Source organism: Tetrao urogallus, assembly GCF_951394365.1.
Source record: "Tetrao urogallus genome assembly, chromosome: 12".
Classification (NCBI taxonomy): Eukaryota; Metazoa; Chordata; class Aves; order Galliformes; family Phasianidae; genus Tetrao; species Tetrao urogallus.
Genome location: NC_136825.1, coordinates 13,077,224 through 13,100,422, shown reverse-complemented (window position 1 = coordinate 13,100,422; position 23,199 = coordinate 13,077,224). Strand labels below are relative to the sequence as shown.

At 44.3% G+C, this 23,199-nt stretch overlaps 1 protein-coding gene across 1 annotated transcript in view; it reads left to right on the top strand.

The window, feature by feature from the left end:
* ZNF423 (zinc finger protein 423) overlaps positions 1–23,199 on the top strand; it is a gene marked incomplete at both ends in the record, with an annotated part of 172,888 nt that overhangs the window by 91,736 nt on the left and 57,953 nt on the right. The window contains one exon of the mRNA XM_079541314.1: positions 13,876–17,099. Within this exon, the coding sequence (XP_079397440.1) occupies positions 13,876–17,099 (3,224 nt within the window). The remainder of the gene's footprint in view (positions 1–13,875; positions 17,100–23,199) is intronic.

Here is a 23,199-nt window from a genome sequence, read left to right as displayed (position 1 = left end):
AAAAATTGCAAGGGAAATTGCTGCCCAGCATTGCAGAGTTTAAGGCTGCCAGTAAAATTGATCTTAGTGGCAATAATAGTCCAATTTAAGCCGACACAATCACAATCCTTTTATTAATATTGGCTTACCATCATCCATTTTAACTGTAGCGTGTTGCCAGTGAATGCCAGCAAGCATTCTGAGGGTAGAGAACTTGTTTGAGACTTGTGATCAGCAACACATAAAGGATCAAAAGGCTTTATTTTATTTATCGGTTTCTGGAGAAAGGCAACTAATAGTTCTGGGAGAGTTTTGGTGTTTTTTTTTAAACACTGATTTTAGGGAAATGAGTGGATGTAAAATTTTGTTTCCATAAATTCAGATAACATCTGCATTAATATGGTATATTGTAAGGATCATTAATGTTCAGAGTATATTATCAGGTGTTCTCTAATGCACTTTTGATGAGCTTTAATGATGCTTGCTGTAGTGTTTTTTCATCTTTTCTCTCCCTCCCCCTTTTCTTTCTGCTTGATTGTAATAATGACTTAACCCAGGTGGTAGACTCTATCCAGAAAGTGCCCAAGGGAAATACTATTCCCTAGTACCAGCAAACATCACAGATACTCATTGAGTTTACCGTGGCAGTTCCCCCAGGAGAGAAGATCCTGGCTCAACCCTTGGGTGTCTGGACCTGCCCATGTTTGCAGTCTAATAATTTGAGTTTGAGAGAGGATGGGGAAATGACGAAAAGAAGCATGATGGAAAACGTAAGTGGAGGGGAAGGAGAAAAGCCAGTATTGCATGGGAACTTTTCAAATTACTTAAAATTGTTAGAAAATAGCTTTCCGTAGAGTAGGGTCCTGGAAAATGTTTGAGTTATTGAGAGATAATTAGTAAGGAGCATGATGCAGTTCAAAATGGCAAGGCAGAGTAAATGCAAGGATAGAGAATTTGTCTGTGGATGTCTTGGGTTGGAGGTTGACAGTGAATCATGCTAGAAATGCCTTTAGTTTTAGGAAATAACTGGTATCTGTCCCCACTATTTGTCATTTATAGCTCTCTAAACCCTCACTATCAGTCAGGAAACTGAGTTTAAAAAGCACAGTTTCAAGGTCCTTTTTATGCCATTTAAAGAACCAAATGCCAAAGGAAAAAAAACGCTTTAAATAACTGTCACAGAGATACTTTAGTTTCATTGAGTAGAGACACACGCAATGTAAAAATGCGAAAGTGAAAATACAGGCAGTGGTGAAAGAAAAATATTATAAATACCTTCAACTGAGCAAGTTCTCTGTAGTACTGAGTTTGCAGAGTGTCAGATATCGCTTGCTGCGTGCATTAAGATTTCCTGGCAGAAGGCAGTGCCTGTACCACCAGCAGAGTACATCATGCCAGTTATTTAAAAGATGGGCTCCTGTAAGTTTACCCAGGTTTGCAAGAACATGAGTAGAAGGGGGTTCTTCGTTTTCTTATTTTTTCCAAATCTCCACTTCATTGTGCATAGATGAATTTAAAAGTAAAGTACCCAGGAAGCAAATTATACTGTTAGCTTGCTTTTGGCTACACTACATTGAAATCTATAGTTTGCAAATGTAATCTGCAGCAGCAAATAGTGTTCAAAGGAAAAGAATTCCTGTTGTTGCACAGAATGTTTTCCACTTTCCACGCAAAAGCATTCTGTGCCCCCTCTCCATGCCTTTCAAAAGGCAGCAGTGGAAGCAGTGCCTCCGCTGCCCCGGGGCAGGGCTCAGGGCGATGCACAGTGCGCTGCAGCAGCCCCTGGTTGCCCATCTCTGCCCCTCTGCAGCTGGAGCTGCCTCTGTATATTTTCTGCAGATAGGGCAGGGCTGTGAGGACACGGTTACAAGTCTCTTAAGATAGAAATGAGACACCTAAATGATATCTTGTCCAAAGGTGCTTTAGACTTTTCTTGGAAAAATGGAGGCCTTTTTTAGTGGTCTTTCACTTCTGGGAGCATGGCTTCTGAGTGAACTGCGTTTTATGTCAGCTGTATTAAAAATCTCTCCTGAAATGATCACTTTCGGCCCGTCAGCATTTGGCAGCCTCTCCTCCAAAGCAGGCACTCTGAAGTCGTGGTGTGCAGAAGGTGGTCCTGTGGAGCGAGGTGCCCGCCCGGCCAGGTCACCAGTGGGGCAGCCCTGCTGTGCCTGGCCCTGCACGCACACCCCATTGAATTTCTGCTCTTGTCAGCCTGCTAAACCTCCCAGAGTGATTTGTTCTCCCCAGAGAGCCATGTGAGAGCGGGTGGAAAGGTAACGGCAGAAAAAGGGAAAAAAAAAGAAGGGCTGCAGAGGAGAGAGAGTGAACCAGCAATGAGTAAAACAGAGCTGCTGAGTCCAATCGCCAAGTATTACAGTATAGAATCCCAGTTTGGATATAAACAAAATGTTTCCTTAGAGCAGAATCACATCCAAAAGTTAGAAAAATTGTTTTCCAGAGCTGAAACAGCCGTGCTCTGGCCTGACATGGGTGTGGGAGAAGGATCCTCAGCCCGTACTATCTGCACACGGCAGCACGGTTTGCCAGGACAGGTACAAGGGCCCATTGGTTTGCTGGAAGTGCCTATCCCCTCACATAGGAAAAGGCACCATTTTGTGCCATCCGTGTGTCTGCTCAGCAGCCCTGGGCTCAACTTCTGCCTCCATCTGCCCAAATCTCTCAGGTTACTTTCCATCTTCCTTCTGTAGCACTGGGTTGACTGCACACACATCGTGATGGCCCTGATTCGGTGTGACCCAGAGATGTCGGCCAGCTTCATCAAGATGTTGTTTGACATGCTAAACTGATTGGGCCTTGCAGGCTGGCAGCACCGCTCGTGCGGCACCATGTGGCAGTGACTGCTCCACAGCTGCCCCACGGAGCAGCCGCTGGGGGGTTTGGGGGCACAGGAGGGTGAGGATCTCTAGAGGGCTCCACATCAACCACGCTTTTGGTTTTTGAGAGTCTGTCGTCCCTTAAAGTACCACTGAGCTAAATGAGAAACTAATGAAGTAAACAACAAAAAAAAAGCAAGAAAAAAACCATGCCAAAAGAGCCTGAATGTTGTCACCAAAGTTAATAAAAGTAAGGAAATTAATACTTATGGTTGACCTCCAATACCTAGGCACAGTGGGGTGCAGCAAGGAAGTAGTTAGAAAGGCACCATGGTGAGCCTTAGCCGTGAATTACCTTATTTTTATTAACTTTCTGACAACCTCAGTGAATTTCCTTTCTTTTTATGATGTGATTAAAAAAGCTAATCAGATCATGTAATTAAAATACATAATTACACAATCTCACAGTTTTTCATAATTACTGTACATGGTAAATATTGTTACCTGATCACACTTTGCACAAAAATTCAGGCAGGAATTAGTGTAGGATTGTTAAGGGATGTCAGCTTTCCTGTGGCTGCAGTGGAAGCTTCTCTAACGCCATTAGAAAGATAATAAAATGGTTCAAGGTGAAAAATACATTGAAACTTTTTAATGCTTTTGTACAAGCTGGGCAGTTGGCTGACACGGTGTATTTCTGTGCGTTTATAATGGCTCTTCCTTCTCTGCCCACCCCTCTGCTTAGTATTTTGTTAGGCCCAACCCACTGGAAAGTAGGTGTTTTGATACAAAGCAACACGGAGGTAAAAATCAGATCAGATTCACTGTCTTCAGCCCAGCCGAAGAACTGGATGAAGGTGGAGTCACAGTTGTGTCTGAGTACAGTGACTTTGGGCTTTATGTAATGGTGAGAGCTTCCTGTGTCCTCGTTATGGTCATACAAAATCCAAAGGTAGAAGGTATGGGAATCCAAGATGATGGAAAAGATAACTGCGAATGAAAAAAAGCTTTATTGGTAGGTGATAAAATAAATACTAGAAAAGCCTCGAAAAAAACAAAAAAGTAATATGTGAATTGTACCTTGTTCTGTCACTTTCCTGTATGAGAAGGTTGTGCCAGGGAATGAGCCATTCTGTGCTGCTCTCGGGGCAGAGTTTGGGGTGCACCTCCAAATTTCCCTGAAAGCTTTTTTGTTGTCGTTGTTGTGGCTGTTCTTTTGTGCTTTAGTGCTCTTGCTTTTGTTCTTAACTCAGCTGTGTCCCCACCCCGCCTCCAGCTTCCAACCACTTTAATTTAGTGGACACCTCTATAGAAAGGCAAATGTTTGCAGTACCTGTAGTACCACAGTGCAGCTTTTTAGGGTAACTGATAGCAGTCACCCCACTACCTCCTCATTCCTCTTATTAACATCCTCAGATATTTTTTGTAACTACAGCAATTCTCCTTTATATGGGTAGAGTTAGGGAGGAAGATATTGAACAAGACTCAGAATCATAGCATCCTTAGAGTAGGAAGGACCTTTAAAGGTCATCTAGTCCAACTCCCCTACAATGAGCAGGGACATCCACAGCTAGATCCGGTTGCCCAGAGCCTGATCCAGCCTGGCCTTGGAAAAAACTTCTCCCTTTATTCTCTTTAATTTTCTGTTATCTGTGCCACTGTCTGTGAGGCTGCCCTCAATGCAAGGAGCATTGTTTGGGAGGGATGGTGGGGAAAGAGGCTTTTATTTGCAAGTGCCAAGATGTTTGCTTCTCTTCAGGGATAAGCTGAGATGATTCAATGTACTCTCCAGCCCTAATTTTAATCCCATTTAAACAAATAATTGTGCCCTACGCCTTTCTTAATTATCAATTTACTCTATTATGCATCCATGATCGAGGCACAGGGACAGCAACTAACTAGAATAAATTGAGCAATTCATATTTGCAGGGGTGCAGGGCTCAGACGCGGGTGTGAGCCGTGGGAGGAGAGCCCTGAGCTGACGCTGCAGCTCTTCTGCCGGAAGCCTGAGAGAGACGGCTGATGGTTTGCCATCGGGCTCTCCAGTCAAAGGGCAAAGATCTGTTGGAAGAAGAGTGCAGCTTTTGGCAGACAGTTCTGTTGTGTGGTGCAGCACGAGTCATCAGATCACAGATAGAGGGTTACCACCGCCTAAACCTGAAAGGTCTCTCATGCAGTACGTTTGCTGTAGGGCGGCACTGATGTACCGAGAAAGATTCTTACTGGGTGGCAAACACTTTTGTTTGCTCTCTTGTTCTGAAAGCTGTTTCTTATTTAAAATGCTGGATACTGTTACTGAAAAAGAAGTAGCGTTACCATGCAGCGTGGAATATGCATCTCTCTTTGGCAAGCCACACTGCTTGGCTTTCATCTTGCATAGCACAAAATCTATAGCTGTTTTCTTTTAAAACCTTTCAGTTATTTTTATCGGCTATTGATAAGTGGAGAACTTCCTTTCTGACCTCTGTTTTAATGGTTGTCCCCTCAGGCCAGTCACGAACACAGTACGGATTGAGGACTGATATTTAACTGATACTCAGAAATGTTCTTAATATTCAGCGGTGTTTTTTTACATTTGTGTGTCTTTGTTTGTAATTCCAAATGAAATATTTTTAAAAAATTGTTTACTATAGCAAACCCAGAGTCTTAGCTAATTGCATTCTGCCATAGAACGTGCTGTCCCTGAGGAATGGGAGATTTACTGAGCTGGAGCAAACCCCAGGCTGGGTCTGGATGGCACTCCGTCAGCTGCAGGGTACTGCTGGGGGCACTGAGGGACAGCAGCGCCTCTGCATCTGGCCAGGGGATGGTCTCATGGTCTCCAGAAGCTGCACTGCCCACATCTGGGGAAATGCCTGTGTGTGCTCGTGGGATGCTCACAAGGGCATCTTCATCTCCACTGATGGTGTTCACGTGAAATCTTTACTGTGAATTCATGAAAGCAGGAGGGAATGTGTGTGCACCTTTCAAAAAACACCTTGGTGTAATTTGACTGTGTTTAATGTTTGCCACTTGTGTTTTCAGAGGGGTTAGGCAGCTGCCATTCCTATTAATTTCAATAGGATTGATATGAATATATAACATATTTGGAAATCAGACTAATAATGCATATGCATAACTATAAAACAGGTTATTTGATACTGTATGTCACGTGTAATTTATTGATTTTCCTTCCCCAGTTCTTTGAAGGCAGTACAAAATCTGGATGTTGTTGTTTTTTACTGTTTGTTTATTGTTCAGCAATTTCAGCCAACATGTGTTTTTCAGCATTGGGTCTATTCATCACGAATGTCAACCCATTAAGATTTTAACTGCGTCACAGTTTTCCCACCTAGATCAAAACGAGAGCCTAGAACAGCCTACTCTTTCTAACTTAACAAGCTGCTTTTATTTTCCCCGGCAACTTGCTCTAATAATATGACCAGCTTTAAATTCCTCAGGCCGGAAAGCTGGGCAGTAAAGTCCTGCGCAGGGTAGAGATTTAAAACAGGAGGTTTTTCTCAGGTTTGGAACATGGCAGATGACGTATCTTCTACTGAGCACTGGTAGAAAACAGTCACTTAGGAGCGAAAGCCTGCTCTTGGGAAAATATTTTCTTACATTGAAGACAGGGACAGCAAACTCACTTGCCTGGGGATCAGGACACTGTAGTGTCAAATCTCCTTACAGAAAGCCGTCCTAGCAAGCCTGTCATTCTGGTGACCCTGAGCAGAAGATGCAGAGCAGATACGATGTCTGGTCTCAGTTTTCTCCCTTCATAGTGGTTCTTTTGGCTCAGAGTTGATCCACGGCCAAAAGATTGGAATGGAGCACTGCAGAAATGGAAGCACCGCTCTCATGCTGCTTACCAGCACGGTAGTAGACATGTGTTTGTCCTAGCAGTAACAGCAGCTTATCTGAGAGGTCTTGGCAAGGCTCTCTCTGTCCTAGTTTGCCACTGCCCCAGTTTTCAAGGCACTTCTCCAAACTGCTGTTCATGCCATCAGAATGAGTTCTGACCTGATTCTGCATGAGCTGAATATCCTGTGGAAAGTGCTGCCTGTCCTTGTCCCTGCTGTCACCAGGTTCCCTGCTCACCGCACACAATCTGACCCCTAAATGAATTTTATGAATGAACCTAATGGATTGTAATTGATGACTTAATCTTCACTTGAACGTGCAATTCAGAAACACGAAAATGAGCACAGTAAAGCATTAAGTCAGATCACATCAGTCTGGCCCGTTCATGGAGAAAAGTCTGTCCTTTCTTAATTTGGATTTCTGTGCTCTCTGAGTTTCTCCAAGCACTGGCCCGTCTGTATTATGATGCTCAGCCGTGGCGTGAGCTGAGGGAAGGAGCCTGAGCTGTGGCTGAGTGCACAGCCTGAGGGGATCGCAGAGCAGCCTGGGAGCAGGTGCCTGCTGCCATGGGGAGCTGCCCGATCAGACGGCAGGGAGGAAACCAGCCATCTTGGAAATGCCACACACGTACTGCATCCCACCACAAAGGCTCTTCTGCTGGCCACGTTTCCACAGGGTGCACAGAGTATGGGGAGAGCCCTGTTAGTGCTAGCAGTATCAGAAGAACATCATCATTTATAATCGAGCAAAGGATTTCCCTTGCCTGCATCACAGAGACCATGGAGGGCAGTGCTTTTCACCTCTCCAGGCTGGCTTCCCAAGCGCTGTGAAGGGAGAGGAGCAGGAGGCCAGGGTGGCTCCGCTGCTCAGAGCACTGCCACTGCCTGCCCCGAGCCGTAGGCTCCATGCCAGCATGTGCAGGCAGAGCTCTGAACTGCTCTGCACTGCCTCCTCGTTTTGTACAGTTGTGTTGAAATCATGATAAGTGTTGACATCAAGTAGCAAGAAGTGCAGAATATAATGGTGTGACTGTAAGGCCAATGGGTCGTACGAAGTCTGTGCTGTGGCTAAGATAATGTTGAGAAATATTATTGAGAATTACCCTAAGTATTACCATTTATTATAATTAATTTTATAAGTAATTATTATAGGTAATAATTATTCTATTAGGATTGTTTTCCTAAGGGCTTTGTCTTTCCTTGTATTTGAAAACTGTACATGTCGTAGCCAAACCTCTAATTTTACAGCCTTCTCTGTACGACTTTCGCATCCATGATGTGTGCATATAACCCCGTGTACGGTTCTGTTCTTAGAGTAGGCCTCCATAAAGTGCTCTGTAGGTATCAATGGAGCAAGGATGGTGCAGGACCCTCTAGGTAGCAGAGTAGGCATGTGCAGCAAGCTGTTAGTGTCATTCTGTTAATTCATTGATAATTTTGCTGCTGCCATCCCCTAATCTTGCTTAAAAAAGACAAAATGTGTATTTGAACATTTCTGAAGAGCAAGTGGCTAAGCAAAATACACATACAATCCTAACATTTCTGTAGAAATAGGGTGAGTTATTATTGATTCACAGAGCACGACAAAACATCACTGCATGAATTAGCAAACAGCTGTTTCTAATTTGAGTTTAGAACTGTACACAGAGGAACTTGTTTTAGTGTTCACTCCTTTCATTTATAATGAATTTTAATCACCGCTACAGGTGAGAAAAATGTAGAAACAAGCTTGTATCTTGTGGAAGAAACAAAGGAGAGACAGATGCTAACAGATTTACAGTCTGTGATAAAAGGAATGTTTTGGTACACTTTACATGTAATTAGAGTGCAGCTGTTTTCAGTCCCAAGTCCATGATGCACAGCAGAATATAGTATCTGCTGCTTTTCCGAAGGGAGTAAAGGAAAACAGTGATTCAACCCTGAAAGCATTTAGTTTATTCCTAGATCTAACATAAAACTTGCTCCTCCGCCCCTTATTATGCCGTTTATTAAAGTGTGAAATAACTTATTTAATGATGTATTAATTTTTGTTACCTCTAAAATACAGCCTCTTCGATGTAAGAAAAATAACATTATAAATAACTTTTTGATTTTTATCATTGTATGGAATGATGTATCACCCTACTGACGGTCGTTATTGAGCCTTAACAGCCTTGCTGTGAGAGATAGGGCTCAGGCACATGTTGTGTTGCCTTAACAAGTTCCTGTGCATCAGCCAGGCTTCAACAGACATTTTTGTGTGTACTTTTAAGTTTCAGCGTAAAAAAGACTAATTAAATGCCTCCTTGATCCCAAAAGAAAGGTTTAAACAAAGGCAGCTAAGTTTAAACTGTCTGCGTAACAGTTTATCTACAGCAGACATCCCAGCAAATGTAATGTGTGCAAGTCTGTGCTACATCTTGTGCTGATTTTATATTCTGTGTTACTCGGTTACTCTGATTGTGAGAAGAAAAATTAGATTATATATATTTTCCACTGAGCCAGGCATCTTTATTTCTTTTTAGAAACTTCACTTAAAAATGAATGGCAGTGCAAAGCAGAGAAGTTGGAAGAAGAGTTGGTAAGTGTTGGTGATGTAGCCCAACACAAACGCTTACCACACCAGCGTGCAATTAGCTGTAAGCACCTTTTCCTTAAGTCACTGATAATCACGAAGGCACTGCCTGTGGAGCCGCTGCTATTAGCACCTTGGAGTTCTTTATCCCCAGTCAGTTTCTCTGTGAATATGAAATGTTTATATAAATCAAACTGGAATTGTGCCTTGAAATAAGAAAGCTTTCAGGAATGTTTGTGAAGATGCTGATGTTTCTGAAGCTTGAAGTTGCACTGTGTTCCTCAGCACAGCGTGAGCTTCCAGGGGCCTCCCTGGTGCCTCAGCCAGGGATGTGCTGAGCAGTGCTGGGCGCAGTAGGGTGGTATTTTTGTAGGATGGTTATAAATGAGTGGTGGAAGCCCTTTTCCATTGTTCAGCAAAGTGCATCGCAGTGCACAGTGACGCTGGGATTCAGGCACAGCAGAATGGTCCTGGCACTGCTCAGGTGGGGGTGATGTCAGCATCAAATGGCTTTCATTGGCCACAGAGCTGCGGTTCGTAGTGCTCCACTGCTGTCTGTGAGAAAGGACAAAATCAGTCAGTGAAGCCAATGCATCCATAAAAATTGAGTTGGGAATAGTAAAGATATTTGATATTATTTACCATGTTATGTTTGTGCAGGAAAAGGGGAATACACAGTCCAATAAAGGAAAAAAAAGTAAATTCTGTGACATTGCACTGAAAACATTGAAACTTAAAACATTTGGTACGTGAACTTGATTTGCATTATTTCACACCGGCATGGCAGTGTAAATGAACAGTGTATGCTGTGCGAGGTTCTTACCATAATCCATTGTAATGATCCATCCTTGGTGTTAATGCATAGTGGAGCAATTCAAAATTTGCTATAACCACTACTGAAGACTTCGCCATCCTTTCCTCTCAATCTTTGTGTTGTATTCTCATAGATAAGCATCTGTGATAATAATAATTATTGAAAATGATAACATTCCTATCAGGCCCTCTGTCTGAGGATGTCTCGGGGCTTCACAGCTATCCAGAAATAAGCCCTACAATTTGCCCTTGAGCAGCAGATGGCTTTTCCCTACCATGGATGCGATGAACTGAAACATGAGCGGTTTATACACACGTCTCATGATGCCAAGCTTGTTTGTGAAAGTAGCTTACTTATTTTGGGTGCCAGAATTCCATCAGCTTCTAATAGTCTAATACAATTTGAGTGTTTTGAGCATTTTAACTTAGGTGTGATGGAGAGGCTCTGGAAAAATCATGAATCTGAAGTTAAACAACCATCTTAATGATTGATTTTGGGGTTTTCTTTTTGATATTTTGTTCTTTTTGTGTACTGGCTCTGTGCTAGATGGACAAACCCAATGGAGTAAGAGCACCTTCCAATCTCACTTCCATGGGTTGTTGTCCTGGATGGGGAGCACTTGCCAGCTTGGGATGGAGGCTCTGCAGGTCTCTTCGGCAGAGCCTGGACCCGACTGCTGCCTGGGCAGGAGCACTTGGTGCTCCCGAGCCCCAGACTGAAGTTCTGACGGGTGGGATGCTTCCAGCCTTGCAGGGAAGGTGGGAGGAAAAGTATTTGCAGGGGCTGGGAAATCGTGGCTGCTTTGTTTAATTTCTATGAGGAAAGTAACATTGAAATAATAAATAGATCAGTGTCACTGGAGTGTGCAGAGGAGGCAGTGCAGCTTTCTGCTGGCAGTTTGCAATGTGCTCTCCTTTCTAAAAGCAATCATATTTTTTAAGGCTTAATTTTATTGTTTTAGCTTCATGTGTATATTTCTGAACGTGGCTCGTGCTATCTGGAAGATAAACAGAGAATGAAGTATGATTTATGCTACAGTTTGGCCAAATTGCTCTTATTAGAAGGAAAATACACTCGTTGAATGCATTGAGGCTGGAATTAGCTCCACAGTGATGATGATAAATGCCTGCAGTCCCATAAACGTGCTGAACATTACATTGCTAAATTATTGTACCACTGGAGATTGATTATCAACTTTAGCCCCGTAAGCTCTGTGACACACACACATCCTGAACATCACTGACATCCTGAAGCTTCCTTCATGCCTTCTTTTTTTTCCCCCTAATTAAACTTTTTATTGAATTTTCTTCCCCTTTTAATACTTGTTTTGATTCTCTTATGCGCTAATGACAAAAGCCTCACACCAGCCATGTGATTCTTTATTTTAGAACAGTCCCACTTTGCAGGATTAGCCATTTTTAATGACTTTAATCTCCTTTTTGAAAGTGATTTTTCTCATTCTGCTACATTCCTTTGATTGCATTAATGTAAAATTATTATTCTAACCATCATAGCCAGACATGTCACACCACATCTAAAATAAATCTTCCTTGTAAAATACTACTCTGGTAAAATACCTTAGAATTTCCTTCTCAGTTCATTATAGGTCTTCTTTTTTTTTTAACTTGAAATGGCAAGTTGAAATTAACAGGGCTACTTTTCATTCCATAAAGAGATTAATGATAATGAGCGTTTCCTAATTTCTTTAGTTCTGGGCATTTAATCATTCAGCATCTTGTTTGGGAGAAAGTCAAGGTAGGCTGTCCCTGGAACTCAAAGCTTCTGGTTCCTTCTGAATTGTCAAAGAACGAGGAAACACAAGTGAAAGGATCCAGAAGTGAAGCACGGCAATCAGTGGAAGACACGGATGAAGTTGGCAAAAGGACACAACCCTCGTTTCCAGCTACGTCTACGTGAATGCTTCCCTTTCCAGTTTGAACTCTTTTCAGTCTGAGAAACGGTCGTTATTTTGAGCCCGTTACATAAGCACAGCAGCCTGAACCCCCCGGCTCTGCCAGATTTGTGCTCTCCAGGGCCCCAGTGTTTGCGGGGCAGCAGAGCAGGGTGCGGGCGCTGCATGTGGAGGTGGCTCGGCTCGCTTCAGAGGGAAAGGCAGCCGGGCCGGGTGCGGAGCAGCGCCTGGAGCCGTCCGCTCGATGGGCCCCGGCAGTCGCAGCCCGAGCTGAGCCGCGGTGCCGCGCTCCCCACGGCCGCTCTGAGCTCCGAGGTCCGGCAGGAGATGCGATGGGCAGACGAACGCGGCGCGCCTATGTGCGCGCCCGCTTCTGCCGGCGGCGTTTCCGCAGCATTCAGCCCGCAGGCACGGCGCTCCCAAACCCGGCGGCGCGCTGCCCCCGCCGCTTTCCCGCTGCCGGCCGGCACGCAACACGTGCTGCCCTACTTCGGGCCCGGCGTCCCCCCCTCGCGCTCCCTTTTGTCTCGCGGCCCCCGAGGAGCCCGGCTGGCGCGAGCGGGGAATCGCCCGGCCCCGAGCCACCCGCTCCCCCCCGGGGCCCCTCGTCCCGGCGCCGCCGGCCGCCCGCCTCCTTCCCGCCGCCTCTCGCGGCCGCAGGTCCGTAGGGACGGGCCCCGGGAGCGCGGGCGGCCGGGAAGGGGCCCGGGGGCGGCGGGGGCAGAGCGCGGAGCGGCGGAGCGCCGCGGAGGTGGCGGCGGGGCGGGCCGAGGCGCTGCGGCCCCGCGGGGAGAGGCCGGCGGGCGGGAGGAGGAGAGCCGCGCAAACTTTGTGCGGAGAGCGCGCTCGCGGCCGGGCCTGCGAGTCCGAGTGAGCGCCGAGCGGAGCGGGCCGGGCCGAGGGCTGCGCGGGAAAGGCTGAGGGCGGCGGGGCGGGCTGCGCGGGGCGGGCGGGCGGCCGGGCACCGAGCGGCGTCCCTGCGGAGCTGGCTCGGATTTTGAGTTCCGGGCTGTGGTGTCAGAGCTTTCCCTCACGTGGATTCTGCTCTCGCTCCGTTCCTGGGTCAGTTTTCTGTCAGACCTGCGGCGTTTCTGCTCCGCTAGACATCTCCGCGTTCTGCGGAATTAGAATTTTCAAACTCGCGCTCCTGTTTCTTGCTAGCAGTTCTGTTAAGAAAGCCGCCAAAACGCCATGTATTTTTTTAATTATTATTTTAATTGTGTGCTTTGCTGCTGGAGGTGGCGCCTAGGTGTTTCCAATATCAAACGATGAACGATTTTCAGAGCCTCGCTGTGAGCAGCGGCAGTAGTTGCAGTGCACAGGCTGAGCCTTGTGCAGAGGCTGCCCGTCTCGTGATGCCTGAGATCGCGGTTCAGAGCCGCGCTAACTGACGCGTTCCCTCCGCGCGGCGTTGCTGGGCCGCCCCGCCCTGCGCCTCGCGCCTCACCGCCTGCTGGGCTCCGCGCTGCCTCCCGTTCTGTGCCAGTTGTGAGGCAGAAGTGAAGGATGTTGGTTAATGGAGACATCAGTTAAAGTCACCTTGAGGTAGCGTTGAAAAAGGCCCTTAGAATCGCAGGTGATCGCTTAGCACTGGAGCTTCCCGAGATGCTCGTGTTGCTTCGTTGCACATTGTGTTTTGTTTTCTTTATTCAGTGTTTATTGCTTTACGGTACAGTGAGCGGGTGCTAAACCTGCTAAGGAAAAAATGATTTTTATTAATAATACATGTTGGCGTATTTGTGAATTACATTTACAAATATATTTTTATTTCTCAAACCTCCTTTGAAATTCGAGAGATACTCTTTTTATTTTTTGAGCTGATTTTTTTTTTTTTTTTATGCTGTAGTAGCAGAAGCCCGTAGTGTTGTCGAGAGCTTTGTCCTTATTTCACAGATGCACTGGGAATTGTTTTTAATCTCCTTTCTGCTTTCCCATTACAGATGGTGATGACGACCCACAACTCTCCTGGGTGGCTTCATCTCCCTCCAGCAAAGATGTTGCATCACCCACTCAGATGATAGGAGATGGGTGTGATCTCGGCATCGGGGAGGAGGAAGGGGGGACTGGCCTGCCGTATCCCTGTCAGTTTTGTGATAAGTCCTTCATTCGCTTGAGCTACCTTAAGAGACACGAGCAGATCCACAGTGACAAACTACCTTTCAAATGCACCTACTGTAGCCGGCTTTTTAAACACAAGAGGAGTAGGGACCGTCACATAAAGCTTCATACGGGGGACAAAAAGTATCATTGCCACGAGTGCGAGGCCGCGTTCTCTCGCAGCGACCACCTCAAAATTCATCTGAAAACCCACAGCTCCAGCAAACCATTCAAGTGTACTGTGTGTAAACGTGGGTTTTCATCTACCAGCTCATTGCAGAGTCACATGCAAGCTCATAAAAAGAACAAGGAACATATGGCAAAGTCTGAGAAAGAGGTGAAGAAGGATGATTTTATGTGTGATTACTGTGAAGAGACATTCAGTCAGACTGAAGAATTGGAGAAGCACGTAATGACACGCCACCCACAGCTTTCTGAGAAGGCAGATTTGCAGTGTATTCATTGCCCTGAAGTATTTTCAGATGAAAACTTATTGCTCTCACACATTCATCAAGCCCATGCCAACAAAAAACACAAGTGCCCTATGTGCCCAGAGCAGTTTTCTTCAGTGGAGGAAGTCTATTGCCACTTGGACAGCCACAGACAACCTGACTCCAGCAATCACAGCATCAGCCCTGACCCAGTCCTGGGGAGTGTGGCATCCATGAGTAGCGCGACTCCCGACTCCAGCGCATCGGTGGAGAGAGGTTCCACCCCGGATTCGACCTTAAAGCCGTTGAGAGGGCAGAAGAAAATCAGGTCTGTGGACAGAGAGGAAGGCCAGAATTGGTCTAAAGTTACTTACAGCTGCCCGTACTGCTCAAAGCGCGACTTCAACAGTCTTGCTGTGCTTGAGATCCACCTGAAGACCATCCATGCAGACAAACCTCAGCAAAGCCACACGTGCCAGATCTGCCTTGATTCCATGCCTACGCTGTACAACTTGAATGAACACGTGAGAAAGGTGCACAAAAACCATGCTTATCCCATGATGCAGTTTAGCAACATTTCTGCCTTTCACTGTAACTACTGCCCTGAGATGTTTGCAGATATCAACAGCTTACAGGAACACATCCGTATTACTCACTGTGGCCCAAATGCTACCCCTCAAGATGGTAACAATGCTTTCTTCTGTAACCAGTGCTCAATGGGCTTTCTGACCGAAGCAACCTTGACTGAGCATATTCAGCAGACTCACTGCAATGTAGGAAATTCAAAACTGGATTCCCCTGTCATTCAGCCAACACAGTCTTTTATGGAAGTTTATTCATGCCCTTATTGCACAAACTCCCCCATTTTTGGCTCCATCCTGAAGCTTACAAAGCATATTAAAGAAAACCACAAGAACATTCCTCTGGCACACAATAAGAAGTCAAAAGCAGAGCAGAGTCCAGTTTCTTCTGATGTTGAAGTCTCTTCCCCTAAAAGGCAACGGCTTTCTGCTAGTGTGAACTCGGTGTCTAATGGTGAATATCCATGTAATCAGTGTGATCTAAAGTTCTCAAATTTTGAGAGTTTTCAAACTCATTTAAAGTTGCATTTGGAGTTGCTGTTGAGGAAACAGTCTTGCCCTCAGTGTAAAGAAGACTTTGATTCCCAGGAGTCTCTCCTGCAACATCTCACCGTACATTACATGACAACTTCAACTCATTATGTATGTGAGAGCTGCGACAAACAGTTTTCTTCAGTGGATGATTTGCAGAAGCATTTGTTGGACATGCATACTTTTGTGTTGTATCACTGCACGCTTTGCCAAGAAGTTTTTGATTCCAAGGTATCTATCCAAGTGCATCTGGCAGTCAAGCACAGCAATGAAAAGAAGATGTATCGTTGCACAGCCTGTAACTGGGATTTTAGGAAGGAGGTGGATCTCCAAATCCACGTGAAGCATAGTCACTTGGGGAATCCATCAAAGTCTCACAAGTGCATCTTCTGTGGTGAGACTTTTAGCACGGAGGTAGAACTGCAGTGCCACATCACAACCCACAGCAAAAAATACAACTGCAAGTTTTGTAGCAAAGCTTTTCATGCCATCATCTTGCTTGAAAAACACTTGCGGGAAAAACACTGCGTTTTTGATGCCAGCACTGAAAATGGTACAGCTAATGGCATGACCCCAACAAACAAGAAGACAGAAGGGGCAGATATCCAGAACATGTTAATGAAGAATCCAGATACCTCCAACAGTCATGAGGCCAGTGAGGATGATGTAGATGCTTCTGAGCCCATGTATGGCTGTGACATCTGCGGCGCTGCCTATACTATGGAGGTCCTCTTGCAAAACCATCGCTTGAGGGATCATAACATCAGGCCTGGGGAGGACGACTGTTCTAGGAAGAAAGCAGAGTTCATCAAAGGTAGCCACAAGTGTAATATCTGCTCAAGGACCTTTTTCTCAGAAAATGGCCTGAGAGAGCACATGCAGACCCATCGAGGCCCGGCAAAGCACTACATGTGCCCCATCTGTGGGGAACGCTTCCCATCGCTCCTGACCCTCACTGAGCACAAAGTCACTCACAGCAAGAGTTTGGATACAGGAACGTGTCGGATCTGCAAAATGCCGCTGCAGAGCGAGGAGGAATTCATCGAACACTGCCAGATGCATCCAGATCTCAGAAACTCCCTCACTGGGTTTCGCTGCGTTGTCTGCATGCAGACGGTCACCTCTACGCTTGAGCTGAAAATTCATGGGACGTTTCATATGCAGAAACTGGCAGGAAACTCTGCGACCTCATCACCAAATGGCCAGGCCTTGCAAAAACTCTACAAGTGTGCATTGTGCTTGAAAGAGTTCCGGAACAAGCAGGACTTGGTAAAATTGGATGTGAATGGCCTTCCCTATGGCCTTTGTGCTGGATGCATGACCAGGAGCACCAATGGACAGTCTTCAGGCTTGACCCCACAGGAGGTGAATGAGAGGCCGTGTGGCAGTCTGAGGTGCCCTGAGTGTAGTGTCAAATTTGAAAGTGCTGAAGACCTGGAGAGCCACATTCAGGTTGACCACCGAGACCTGACGCCTGAGACTAGTGGCCAAAGGAAAGGTACCCAGACGTCGCCTGTTCCCAGGGTGAGTACAGCTGAACTTTGGAATTCAGAGGGATTATATGTAGATTTTTAATGTGACTGAGAAGCTTTTTTTAAAATCCCGTTTTATAAAATTAGTTAAACAAAAAAAATCCGGGGAGTAATGTGCGCAGAAAAATTAGGTTTTGTGCAGTCTTATAGGCTTGTAGATTCCTAATAGCAGAGCAGTAATTTTTTTTTATCATAAAGCTGCTCTGGATTTACCAACAGAGATCAGAGACAGAGATCAGAGAACAGAGACACATAAGTTGTGCACGTCAGTGGTGAGGATTGAATTCTGAGTCCATGAATTCTGGTGCTACTGAACTGGCAGATCTGGAAGAACTGGGACATTTCCGCGAAAAAGGGCGTTCTGAGTTCCCAAAGGTAGAAGATCTGATTTGTCATACTCAGGGAATGGCATGGTTTCTTACCTGGGAAATAAACTCAAGCAGGAAGATAGAGGAACTTGTGAGGAAAGCTGTAGCAAATTTCCCCCAGAATTCTCACCTGAAACCAATTTCATGCTAGAGAGTTTGTTGTCACATATGTCTGCAAGGGTGAATGCTGTGAGGCTGCTTGGATGTTTGTGTGCATGCATACGTTGTGAGCGTGCGTGTGTGATTTTAGAAGTGATTTTAAAGGGAACTTCTTCATGGCCCTCCTTCAGGAGAAGTAGCTTTTTTAGCAAATCTGGAAATTGCTGTCTACTAATAGGCAGGTTATGTGTCTGAAAAAAGAAGACTGCTCTGCTCTGGAGTTTACTGATAGCCTGCTTTCCCATTTCTTAGCTTATACAATGCAAGGGAACATGCGGCATCTAAGTAAGGTTTCAGAAGACTGCTCAGGAGATTAATATTGTTTGCAGTTTATAGTCTTTTAAAATTATTTGTTGACGTTTTGGCTCAAGAATGGGCCAAGTCAGTCCTTCCTCTGTCAGGAACAGATGGAATGAGAAGTAAATTTTGGAAATCTTCTCGGGAGACCAACAGCAGACACATCTGAGTATTGATATCATCTGACATTTTTAATTAAACATGATGGGGTGAGATTTTCAAAAGTATCTAAGGAAATTAGGCACCCAACTCCTAATGAATAATTCCAGCCGTAGATGCCTGTTTATGTCAATCTGCTAATTAAAGCACCCACAAACACATCTCACTGCATTAAAAGAACCTGTAAATACCGCTCCAATACAACATCAGAGGCTCAGGAAGTAAGAAAGGACCCTAAGTATGTCCTGAGGATGCAAACTGTGATGCCTCCAGTAGTGCTGTCACAGGCTGAGCCCCGCTGGGACTTGTTAGCTCCAGCTCGACGCTGGGACCACGCAGGGTGGCAGCATCTGGGCAGCCTGGAGCGCAGCACTGCCTGCCCTCGGCACCGCTCGCCCCAGCACCTCTGTTCCAGGCTGCTGATGAAATGCCACAAAAAGTTCTGTTCCATCCTTTCTTTCTTTTCTTCTTTTCTTTTTAGAGTAAAACAACTGGATATTGTTCCCCTAGGTCCATGACTAAGGCTCCTGGTGTATACACCTAATCCTGCAGATTCTGCAGAAGAGTAAGGAATGAAAACATCCCTCCTTCAAACTGATACCTTTTGAGAGTTCAGCTGGAGCTCTGACTAGGTCATTCTGCTTCCTCCTTCTCTCTCTTTATTGCCTTCTAAATCCTTTTAAACACTTCTATTCTCTTAGGTAGAACTAATTCTTTGTATGACCATGCCTGTAGCCTAAAGTATTGCCTTTTCTTGCCTACTGACTGTCAGAAGCAGAATACATTGCCATTTTCTGCTCTGATTTCTTGCTTTAACTCTCTCTTTTCAGCGAGAGCTTCCGTACTTGTTCCCTCAGGGGAGAGTTTTAAGTTCTCCAGTAAGGTAAATGCCTTGAATTTCATCCCATGAGGGCAGATCTTAGTTCCTTTATAAAAGATAATGAAAAATCTGCATTTGTGGCGATGGCAAATGGTACCTTCAACAGGTGTCTATGGCCTGTACATATGCTAATATCAGAGATCTTTATGGTATGCTTCTCAGGAATAGATATATTGTTACTAGAAATAATTACTGATCTTAGCCTTCATTGTAGGTACAAGACCTGAATTCTGATGTCAGTCCATGCGGAAACTGTTGGTGTTTCATTCAGGTTTCTCAAGATAATGAGTGCTCTTTGTGTCTGCCTAGCACAGGGGCTGTCAGAGAACCATGATCTCTTTTAAATGCTGATAAATTCCTGTATTTCAAGAATGTTTACCCATCTTCATTTGCTTCACAATGAAGCTCTGTAAGTTGAATACAGTATTCTGTCATCCTGTTAGTGCTGTACACACTAACGTGTTTAAAGCTCTGCTTTAGCAGAGCTGTCCAAGAGCTCAAAGCATGTGGAGTGGCCTGCAGGTGCCCACGTGAGTCGCTTCTCTCCAGTTCTTGGGCACTTCCAGATTTCTTTTTTAAACTCTTTATTGATTTTTCTTTCTTAAACAGAAAAGCACTTGAAGATTAGGGATAAATAGACTGAGAAAGAAAATACAAGATTAGATTTTAAATAGTGAGTATATTCTTTGGAGTAAATAAGAAAGAGCAGAATGAAATCCTACTACTTAGAAAGGCTGATGTTAAAAATGCACAACTTCTCTGAATGTGATGGATATCATGATACCAGCAGTTCTACTTATTGAAGAGCATGGAAGCCTAGTATAATTTCAGACGAGAAAAGTGAAGATTTAGCCCCATAATGAAATAAGGGAAGAAAATAACTACTAGCTCCCGATGAACAAAAAGTGGTAATATTTGAGAAGTAAAACTGATCAGAAGAAAAAAAATCCATTCCTTTTTATTGCTTATATTTATGTTTATTTATGTATGCACCTGGACGTAGCACCACAAAGAGGAGAATAAATAGTTATATTTCATTCACATTTGCTATCAAAAAGCAGCTAGAATTGCTTGGCAGGCTTTGTTTTGTTTTTTTTTTTTCCTTTAATCCATAAGGAAAAAAGAGAGAAAACATAACCCTCAAAAATGCCATTGCATTCTGTCTTCCTCACGTTTTATTATGACAAAAAAAGACAACCAAAACAGATATATATGGATTAATCACCTTTCTTTGTAAAACATCTGAGTAGGATCAATTTGTGATAGTCAAAGAAGATTTCTGGGTGGACGAAGGTTTTGCTTCCTCTGCATGGAAACATCTGCATCAGAGGACTTGTTATCAGGAAGTTTTAAGCCAAGTCAGTGCTATTTAGTATAGGGTGTCACTAAGAGGAATAAATAAAATACGCCTTAGTAGTGAAAGGCAACTCTTCCATCAATTTATGTTTGATTCTTACAGTTCTACACGAGTTTTTCTGTCTCAGTAGGTCTAAAAGTTTCTTTTATTAGATGAACATCGCCGGGATAGGTGCCATTCTGGTGTCTGGCACACGTGTAGCTCAGGATCTTTTTACATTCTGTTATGATCACATCAGAAGCAATGCTTTCATTTTTACTGAACACATTTCTGTGCGTAGGAGCTTCAGTTTTGAATACATTTTATTAATTCCTTTTAGCACCTTCAGGAGGAATGTGCCTGTCCTGAGAAATATGACAAACTGTTTAGTACTGAGATTTCTTATTGTCTCTCCTGGTACTGGAAACAGTCACTTTTTCAGGGTACTGTTTCTCTTACACAGATTTACCCTTACTTTATACGATAATCATCACAACCTATTCTTGTTTAACATTGAAAAGGGCAGATTGTCTGGCTTCAGTTAAATTTCCATCTTGAATGGTGTTTCTTTATTTAGCCCACCTAGGTTATTTAGACTGAAGAAGCAAAGGAGGTGGCATAGAAAATCAGAAGAATGAACCCCATTGTGCTCCTTTAACTCAGTTCCTTTTCTCCTGCACTCTTTCTTGGATTCAAATCCTTCTCTTTGTTCTCCCCCCACCCCTTCTCTACCCTTGTAAATCCACTGAATGGAGGAATATTTTCTTTGTAGAACAGGAAACCATTTCCAGATTTAAAGGAGGACAGTCTGGAAAACCCATGGGAACAATAGTTATTTCAGAAAAGAAACCAGACCCCCCTGTTGTTATTACTGCTATTTTGTGCCAAGATTAGAGTGAAGTATCTTGACTTAATAGGGATTGAGCTCTCAGTTGAAGGCCTGCTCATCTGGTCTCTTTTGCCACCTTGAAGCTGTCATCTAGACTGAGCTCCTCAGAATCAGGGCTTCTGTTTTGTTATCATACATAAAGACAAAACATTAAAAAGAGAGATCCACCCCACTACAATTGTCTGTGAAGTCGTGGTGCTCACAAAAATGGCAGCAGAACATCAAGTTTTGTGCCACAAATAACATAGCCTTGGTTTAAAACTAATTCCTCCCATTTTCTCAGAATGAAAATCAAATTGTTTTGACTTTTTTTAAGGAGAGTTATTAACGAGCCAAAAAATCAGCTCTTCTGTCTTTTGCATATGCATTTGGGTGCTAATCAAGCTATAGCCATTTTGTGTCCTGTATGAAGCTATGTGTTGACCTTATTCTGTATCAAGCAGGGTATGCTATCAAAAGAGCCATTGCCTCAATCAGACATCTCTCCCAGGCTGGATGCAGCCCTGAGCAGCCTGAGCTGGTGGGCGGCACCCAGCTCATGGCAGGGGATTGCAAGGGCTTTAAGGACCCTTCCAGCCCAAACCATCCTTTGGTTACGTGATGTGTGTGTCGTCTGAAGCTAAAGATGATATTGACAGAAGTCTGAAATCTGCTGTCTTTGAGGGGTGGTCACATCAAGCAGAGCATTTTATAAGTTTGTGAAATGGTGTGGAGGAGTTCGTTCAGGGTCTGTGGATAAACAAAGACATCCTGTTTCCAGATCTGTTAGTAAGTAGCTTTCAGAAGCTGTCTGCTTTTTAAATCAGTTTAAAAAATAAATCACTTGTCTGTGTTTAAGGTAAGTTTAAAAGCTTGACATAGAGTTGAGCTGAAACAATCTTTCTTAGCTGGGAACCCTCGTAACACAGATAAGTGTTGAACAAGGCACAGAAGTTAGTCAACTTGAAGTTTCAAAGAAGAGAAAGGTTTCAAGTTCTAAATGTGACCACATAAATCATTCACAGCTCATTCCTGTTTTTCTCTTCTAGGGATTTTTGCATTCTTTATTTTTTTCCCCTTAGCATGTGTATGCCAGTGTGCTTGAGGCTTGAGAATACATGTGTATGTATGTGTGCTTGCATTTGTCTGCTGCAATAGATTCCCAAGAAACAGTGCTGCAGAAGTCCAGCTGCTTTTCCATTAGCAGCCTTGATTTCACAATGGATTCCAGGAGGATACTTTCTTGAGCTACCTAGGGATAACTAGCCTATCCAAAGTATTTCCTTTTATACGGTTGGCTGTGTCAGTTTTCAGCCAATGGAGTCTTTCTTTCTTCCTATTATCATGTTAATTGCCCATTGTTATTTTAGAAAGCCCTGCCTATGTGCAAACACATACTGTGTACTGAATTCATGGAACGTGCATACCATCCATAGATGGTTGCATTTGTTGTGATATTATAGCATGTTCATTAACCTCCAGCAGGCTAACTTGTTGCCACTGATGACACAGGAAGTAGTTACGAAGCTCCTGGCGGCACCTAATTTGTTATTTCCTCAGCAGGTGCTCAAGGAAATTGGATCCCATACGCAGAGGGAATGACAGCACCTCCTCTGTTTAACTCCAAACTTCTTATTTATTACTGCTGTCCTAAAAATGGGATTCTATACCTTGGTGTGGGGTGGAGGCCATAAGAAAAAGTTATTTTCATCTAACAGTGCACAAAAAATACCCACAAAATATTTTGTCTCGACAATGTAAGAGGATATCATGTCCTGAGTTACGTTCCTCACTGCTAACGGCTTGGGATTCTCATCCATCTGCCAGTGGAGTCAAGGCATGAGTGGGGTATTTCACACGTGTTCTGCTGCCATGCAATCCTGCTGTAGGGCTACACTCGTACCTTAGTGCACAAGCAGCAAAAACAGCCAGCTGCCTGGTGGCAACTGTTGTAGCAGGAGTTATTCTCTAGGAAGAAATAGGAACAAAAGGCCCAATTTTTCTAAATGGCACGTCAAAAAACAT